The sequence below is a fragment of the Phyllobates terribilis genome, unplaced genomic scaffold (assembly GCF_046119375.1).
Source record: "Phyllobates terribilis strain yellow unplaced genomic scaffold, ASM4611937v1 Scaffold_5929__1_contigs__length_48171, whole genome shotgun sequence".
Lineage (NCBI taxonomy): Eukaryota > Metazoa > Chordata > Amphibia > Anura > Dendrobatidae > Phyllobates > Phyllobates terribilis.
Window position 1 is genome coordinate 33,975 of NW_027368674.1, and position 9,191 is coordinate 43,165.

Consider the following 9,191-nt stretch of genomic DNA (forward strand, 5'->3'; position numbering starts at 1 on the left):
GATCAATGCAACCCGGGGTACCTTTTGTAAATGTTGAGAGAGAAGGATCGCACTTGAGCAGAGCAAGGAGTGCACACGGGCACGCTATTTATGGACCATGGGTGGAGGTCTACTTCAATAAAGGTGCGATCAACATTAGCTTATTCATTGTATTCTGGAGCAAAGTGACGAGTCATGAGAAATACTAGGTTCACCCATATTTCCATGAGTCTGACGACTACATCACGAAATATCTTCAGTGCGAGACAACCAATGGTGGGCATACCGATGAAGAAATGTATTATGGCCTTGTAATTTTTATACTCATTATAGTTGTTATTCCTGAAGTAGGATGTCATATCATGGTCCAATCAAGGAAAAAGGTCGAGTCTTCATGCCAACATAACTTCGGCGAGAAATCGAGACGTCGAGTGGAGTGACGTTAGTATTTCAGTGCCAGGAGGAAGAATCTAGTGCGTTCGGACAGCAAGACAAGCTGATAAGATAGAGTCGCGTCACCAATGAAAAATGATAAAATAATATCTAGGAATTATCTAGAAATTTAAATCCAGAACATATGAAAACTAAGAAAAAGATAAATTTCATATAGGGAAGGACGGATTCGGAATTTAGAAAACATGCCACGTATTTGGTGAAATAATATCACATCAGGGCGGGTCGAGGTTGCGCTTTAGAAAACCTAGGTTGCAGTAGGGTTTCCTAGTTTTTTTGTTCTTTTTACATGGATGATGAAGTCTATTTTGGTCCGATTTCATAGGTATATGCTCATTTTGAAAATCTCTACGTAAATTTAGAAAAAAATGCAAAATGGGTGTTTTTTAATCCAAAAAACGTGTACAGAAGTCAATCAAGTTTTTGTTTAATGGTGATAAAGGAGAACATAATATTAGAACCTTAAGTTTGGATATGGTAGCATTTGATATGATCTAACTGACATCAAATCACCTTAAATGTCAGATCATGGAAAAAGGTTCATCGTTCCAACTCTTCGATTTCATCGTTTCAACTCTTCAAGTAAATCGAATAAGTAATAACCTTCAAGATTACAGGTTGACAAGTGTTTGTTTTGTGAAAGAGGTTTGTAGAGTTTAGCACGACATTAAAAATGGATTTAAAGTCAAGGGTCACGCATATGTAAAGGATGTAAGATAAACATTCATCTAAAATTTTGCAATTCTTATATAATTGTAAGAAAAAGGTAGCCTTAGGATTTGTGTCTTGGACCTTATTTTTACCTAATAGGTCGGCTCATCATGTAAGATGAACGCAAATCCAAAATAGAAACGAAATAAACATGAAGAAATGTGGAATGATATAATTAATAAATAATACCATACAATAGACTAAGTCCTACAACAAGGGGGGCACCATGTTCGCATCCTTTTTGGTCGCCTTGTCATGCGACTATTTGCCTGGTTGTGTGACCCGTGTTTTCCTTCTATGATAAAACGTTGCAACAGTGATCTTGAAGAGAACCATCGAGAAGGAGACTGCACCGAGAACTATGACAAGCCGAACCCACAAAAATGATCGAAATAGATGGGAGACGAGCACGGTCCATGCATACAGCCACACAACGCAAAAGAGAGTTCCCAAGAGCGCGCCTACAACCACTTGATTACGTGTATGATATCTTTGTGTCACCCTTAACCATGACTGTTTCAATTCAACAACATAATTTAATTAGGTACACGTCCAAATGAATACCAATTTATGATTAAATCCTTAAATCATAAACTTTTTGTGTCAGTATATAAATATCTTCTGGAAATAATATCTCCTTTAAACATATCTACTTTATTTAAAAATCTAAATAGACTTCGAACAAAAAATTCTTTTTAAAGCCCAATGTATAACCACAACTCATAAATTAATCTAAGTGATCTTAATATTATATTTTGTTTATCATACAAAATTAATATTATGAAGGACGTATTCAAGTTTGTAAAGATAATCAAAGAGACAATTACTTCTATTTCCTATGCTAGTTTTATAGTATATTAGAATAGATATTAGATAGATAAATTGTGATTAAGATGAAGTTAATCTTTAGACATTAAAGTAAGATTAAAATATTGAGATGCCTATTATGAGGGTGATAACGCCTAGTCTATGATAACAAATTTATCATTTATTTAATTTAAAATATATTAGAAGCTTACATTTTATTTTATTAACGTGAATTTCTGGATTTCATGTGCAACCATCCAATAAATATTGAGTCTAATAAAATGGATGTTCAAATAATAGGGTATAGTAAGTATTTGATAGCATTTATTTCTTTATTGTATTTGACCTATGTCAAGTTTATAATATATTAAGAAGATAAACTAAGATTGGCATATTAGATTGTATGTTAATTCATTATGGTGATAGCGCCTAGTCTATGATAATAAATTTATCATCTATTTAATTTAAAATATATCAGAAGCTTAAATTTTGTTGTATTAATGTTGATTTCCGGATTCCATGTGCAACGATCCAATAAATATTGAGTCTAATAAAGTGGATGTTCAAATAATAGGGTATAGTAAGTATTTGATATCATTTATTTCTTTATTTTATTTGACATGTGTTAAGTTTATAATATATTAAGAAGATAAAATAAGATTAGCATATTAGATTGTATGTTAATTCATTATGCAACTCATAAGTATCAATTATAGGAGTGATTGGTTGATTGCTTTGATACTTATAACATAATATTCACCCTCTATATATATAAAAAGACACCAGTTTTTTTTAATTTGTACTTTGTCTTTATCATCACGACATACAGATTTCATATGTGTTAACAACTTTATAATGATGCGTCTATAGACTGCATGCTTTTTGATATTTGTATCTATTGCTAAGAGGTTCTATGTTTTGAAATAGATATAGTATCATGTCGGGATGAATACTTACGAGATAAGAGGAAAAGTAAATAGCGACTCCTCCAAGGCTATAAGTCACGTGATTTGTCCCAACCAATTCCGAGACTATACACAAAGAAATTCACGCATCATAAAATCATTTGACAAAGGAAAATTAATTCCTTAGTTTACATGTTAGACATTATATGTTTTTGCAATTACATTGAATGTATTCCATACCTGATAAAGTCAAAAAGGTGAAGGCGTAGAAGAGTGATTGAGAATGGGAAGAAGGCATTCCTGGATCAGATTTCTTGACAGGAGAGGGACGTGGTTGTCCGATGAGCTTCTTCAACACCGTCGACAATCCCCAGTTTGCAAGGGCCCCCATCGCCCCCCACATTCCTTCACTGTCCCACCTCCACATCATCACTCCACCTACCACTGCCGCCGCCATCCACTTACTCTGCAACCAGTGACGAATTAAAAAATTAAATCAACCCAAAAATTAGTGAACGGCCTAAACGTTATCGTACTCAAAACTAATAAACTCATATATCTAGGCAGCAGTTCAAAATGTTAAAAAGAAAAGTAGTTGACGTATATGAATTACCATGTGATCAAGAATGGTATCCAAAGTGGCAAGCAGAGTGGACTCCCGGTTTGCAGGTTTTACTACTATCTTCTCCATGAATGGCCATCATTTTAGGTGACTCCATTTGTGATTTATCGATACAGTATGTATGTTGTATATATATGTCCTGTTACGATTTGCGAACTTCCGTTAGAAGTTTATATGATACGATGGAGATCGATAATAGAGGTTATATATAGTACGTACATGATCTATACATGACGTAAGCAAGTGTTTACGAATTAATGGTTGGATCAATTAAGGCTGGTGAGTTTGACTAATACTTCTTAATTGTTCATGCAGTTGTACAAGCTGGATCACTTGCATAGATTACGTGGTCAATAATATCTAGTCTCTAGCGCCGACTAGTATGAAAATCTTCTCTACGTACGGCGCCCATCAATATTTAATTAGTGTTTCTGTAATTAGTGTTATTATATTAGGAATAGTTCGTTACTAGCTTAAACGATGAAAGCTACTCCCTCCATCCTAAATGGTCTTTCTATTTGGACAAAAGATTGAAAATTAAGGAAAGGTTGGAAAGGGGAAGGTACAAAGTACAATTAAGTAATAATGATGTATTGATAATTAGGAGAGAGTAAAAAATAGGAGAGAGATAAATGTGAGAGATAAAATAAATGAGAAAAAGAAAATGGGTTGTCTTGTGATGTGATGGATGTGAAAGAATTAAATGAGGGTGTGTAAGAGGTAAAAGTGGGTAATTTTATGAGTTGTATGAGGGTATGATTGGATTTTAGAAACTGTGATGAGGTTAAAATAGGTGATAAAAGTTGTTTATAAATGGAAAGTTTGTGAAATGGAAAGAATTTTAGGGAACACCAAAAAAGGAAACAAGTTTTATATTAAGGGACAGAGGGAGTAGTATAATATGGTAATTTTTTTGTCGTTGACAGTATTTCATATTAGAAATTTAGCTGATTATCAATTTCATCTAGTTTATCATTTTTCATCTGATTTCTCTAAAAGTTGGTCATTTGGCATTATGAAGATTGTTCAATTTTCAGCTACCTTCTCCTTTGTAGCTTATCAAGATTGTGCAATTTCATCTATACCATTTACCGAACACTTTTTTATCTCAAGTATTTCATCTAGCTAGTTAAATTTCACATATCATTCATTTTATTTACTTTTCATCTAATTTTAATTCATGTACCATGTTTCATCTAGATGAAAAAAATAAATTCATCTACTTTTGCCGAACGGAATCTTACTATTACGATTTTCAATTTATGTATTCAAAATATACTGTTATGATATATATACATATCCTAACTTATTATCAAAAATCTAGCAATATTCACATTAAAATGTAATTTAGTATCTAATATATATATTATATTCGAAGTAACTAAAAAACTGCTAAAGACAAAAAAATTGTTGAAAAGAAAATGGTATATATATACTTTATTAATTACACTATCGCCATTGTCAATATAGCCTATTTTTCAATAAATACCTTGTCTGTTCATTTATAAATACTATTTTAGGATCTCTTTTTAAAAATCTAATCTAATCGCCTAATCTAATATCTAATATATATCTGATTTATCTAACCTATCTATCTAATATATAATTAAATTCTAAGAGTGTGCTAAAATATTAAATAATTTAATCTAGTATTCGTAAATTCCATTAGTGAATTTCTTCTATCCTCTATTCCTTATAAATTCGATTAATAAATTCATTCTATTTAGCATTTTCATCTCTCTTTTACATGTTTTTCTTTAATCTTTATTCTTAAAAAATATTTATTGAAAGTTTAAACTCTTTTAAAAACTATAAAAAAATTATAATGTACATAAAAAGAGATGCAATATTGTTAGAAAGAAGATAAGATAAATAAAAACAATCCAACGATTACGTTAAGAAGTCAGATCAGATACAAGCTAGGTGGATTGATCTAGATTATAAGGTTTCTTAGTGCAAGATCATAGAAAAATATGAATTCGGAATTCAAATTTAATTTTCTTCCACAATTCATTTTTCCTTTACAGGAATAAAAAATGTAAATTTAGTTAGAAGAAACTGATCAAATTTAAAACATTTATATGTTTAACTAAATTATAAAGTTATAAAAATATTTTTTAAGCTATAAAATATATATGAGGTGTAATACAAAAGGACAAAAGTAGAACAAACATATAGTAACAAAGAGATAGAATGGCACTGGGCAGTAGAGAATAGTCTAATTTACCTATCTATCTATTAATAAAGAATTATTAGTGTGATTAGAAAACAGTATATGAGTGCATTTTTCAAGAATTACAGATTTGCTAGTAACTTTCGATAATTATGATTTTTTCTAGAATTAGAATAAAAAAAATCAAACAATAAATAATTATGAAAATAAAATAAAAATGAATTTTTTTAAAATATAGAGAGAAAAAATTATATAGGGGTGTACTAAAAGAACAAATGCTCTCATTACACACATTGAATTTTAGAAAATAGTTAAATTAATTTTTTTCAAGTAATTAGTATCTTAGAAATGTTTTTTGTGAGAAATTTTGCACACTTCAAAGCTTTAAAAACACGAGGTGGGTTCCGGTGTGAAGTGCCCTTATGGTGTGAAATCTGAAAAATGTTGAGTCATTAGATTAGAAAATGGAGGGCTGAGATTAAAAGATGGTTTTTTTAATGAATCCACGCGGTGGCATTTTTGTAATTAATGGTGAACTCTTTTTTTTACGTTTTCTGGGTGACTTTTCTATCCCTATAGAACTGAAGGATTGCGTGTTATATGTGAACATTACCGTATTATATGTGTACCCGAGAAACTTCGCACTTCACACCATAAGGACACTTCACAGCGGATCTTATTTCTTAAAAACACATCTATTATTATTATAAATGATGAGGTGAGTTCCGGTGAAAACAACCCTTATGTGTGAAGTGCGAAGCATGTTGAGCCATTAGATTAGAAAATGGAGGACTGAGATTAAAAGATGGGTTTTTTAATGAATCCACGCGGTGGCATTTTTATAATTAATGGTGAACTGTTATTTTTATTTTTTTTACGTTTTCTGGGTGATTTTTTTATCCCTTTAGATGTGAACATTAGCGTGTTATATGTGAACGTTAGTGTGTTATATGTGTACCCGAGAAAGTTTGCACTTCACACTATAAGGATTGTTTTCACCGGATCCTTATTCTATAAATGATATTATAACGGATTACCAAACAGAGCCCATCCAAAATTAATCTGGACTGGAAAAATCAATTCTGGTGATAATGATTTGACCTGATCGATTATTAGGATATTATTCAAAGTAGTTGTTTATATAATTATGGTTTACATAATCAATATTACATACAACTTTGATTCTAATTCTATATGTATTTTGTGCACTCTTCTCTTGTCTCCTATTGCTCTTCACTTGCTGTTTTCTATCTATTATACATTTTAATAAATAGAATAACAGACCTTATTATAAATAGAGTTTTAGGATCGTTTATCAGTGTAGATCAAAATTCTCACATATTTGGATTATGTAATATAGATCCGTAAAAGTTGATCATCTGTGTCAAGCACGAGATTTAATTGATCAAATGACAAAAAATTAAGTATTGGATAAACTTCATATCAGATTATGGTGAATAAACTTAAAAAAATGTATACCAAGTTATTGATGTTTGGCTTCATTATTTCGACAATTGTAATAGAATTCCTCATTCATATATCGTTTTTATATGATCTTATCAATATTAAAAAATATAATATAATTTTATTATAAATCAAATGATCCTTTAAATCTGACTTGTGCGGGGAACGAAGTTGGATTGATCAAATGAAAAAATAAATTTGGATATTCGAAATACTCAATATCGAATATTACTTAAAAACTTTTGCAGGAAACAATAAAGTTTGATGTCCCGAACAAACACAAAATTATTATTATTTGTAAAACAAATCCAATTAATAATGTTATCAATTAACTATATCTTAAAATCTTAAAAGATGATAGTAAGATTCTAAAATTGTCTGATTACCTAATATACTAAATTCTATCTTAGAAAATTATTATTTGTACAAATTAATATCCATGTGAGTAAATCATATTTTAATTATGAAATTGATTATAAAAATTTATATTTGAAGTATCTATAATCTATAATCTATCAATAAGGATCCGGTTGAAGTGCACTTATGGTGTGAAGTGCGAAGTTTCTCGGGTACACATATAACACGCTAATGTTCAAATAGAACACACAATCGTTCAGTTCTAAGGGGATAAAAAATCACCCAGAAAACGTAAAAAAAAGTGCACTATTAATTACAAAATGCCACCGCGTGGATTCATTAAAAAAACATCTTTTAATCTCAGCCCTCAATTTTCTAATCTAATGGCTCAACATTCTTCACATTTCACACCATAAGGGCACTTCACACCCGAACCCATCTCCTATAATCTACATTAAACAAGAAGTATTTTGAGCTTTCTGATTGACTCTACTATTCTCTCTCATCCTCACTTATGTGCCAAAATTTCATTGGTTCATGACCGCTTATTTATTAAAATTTCACTGGCTCAAAATAAAATTTCTACAAAATGTTAAGATGTACTCCCTCAGTCCCCTTATGTTCTTCTCACTTTTTTTCTACACTATTCATTATTTAAGGGAATCTTGCTAATATCTCTCAATATATAAGTAAGCACATAGTCATGAGTGATCTTATTTGATTCGTCTTAATAAGTAGTTTAAAATATCAAAAATTTAAGATTTTAAGATTAAAATATTTAAAGATATATACGATAAAATACATGCATCGACAAGTGTGAAAAAAGAAACAGGAAACAGAAAAAGGGACTGAGGGAGTATTATCTTTTTAGTGATCAAATCTTATCAAATTTTGGTCTTAGCCGGTTTTCTATTTAGAAACATATACTATTCCTAGAATCTTTTAATATAGTGGTATTTAATTATGAGATTGATTTTATTTTTATATCTCCTAGAATTTATTCATAGAAATATAATTACTTATTGATGAGATGGATATCATGTTTATATCTCCTAGAATCTATTTATCCAAATTTATTTAAGAAACAATTAAATAAAATAACCCAACGAAAATCCCCTACATGCTTTATTTTTATATTAAAATTTTGGTTTTAATAAATATAATACACATTTATCGAGTTTATCTATATTTTGAACTATCTGAATGACTATGTTATTCTCTTTCCTCTCTCTTATTTTTCAGTATTTTATTGACACTCCATTATTCTCTCTCATCTTCTTATTGGCTCCACTAACTACTAATAAATTATTATTTCTTAATTTAAGGACAAAATCTTAATATTAATCAAAATTTTATTTTTATTTTATTTTATTTTCCAAATTAATATATACTATAGATTATTATATTATGTCTTTTTATTGATCAAATCTTATCAAATGTTAAGATATACTATTCTTAATATATATTATTTTTTAATTGAAAATTACTAAACAGGAATTCTTAAGATATACTATTTCTTTTTTTGAATTACAAACCGAAAATTCTTATATTATTTCTTTTAACTGAAAATTGGTAACCGAAAATTACTGTCAACTGCCATATTATTTTGGCCATGCATGTTTAGAAAATCTAATACCAAATAAATTCTCTTCTATAGACTAAAAAAAATCAGTCGTATGCGTTTTCATGTGCATTGTTATGAAACGAGTAAGACAAAGTG

At 29.8% G+C, this 9,191-nt stretch overlaps 1 protein-coding gene across 1 annotated transcript; it reads right to left on the reverse strand.

The window, feature by feature from the left end:
* Positions 1-1,404: 1,404 nt before the first annotated feature.
* Positions 1,405-3,546, reverse strand: LOC141250608 (uncharacterized). The gene is made up of 4 exons (XM_073670030.1): positions 3,469-3,546; positions 3,096-3,321; positions 2,908-2,981; positions 1,405-1,656 (listed from the first exon to the last, which is right to left on the reverse strand). The coding sequence occupies exons 1-4, from the start codon at positions 3,544-3,546 to the stop codon at positions 1,405-1,407; spliced, it is 630 nt and encodes a 209-aa protein (XP_073526131.1).
* Positions 3,547-9,191: the final 5,645 nt, after the last annotated feature.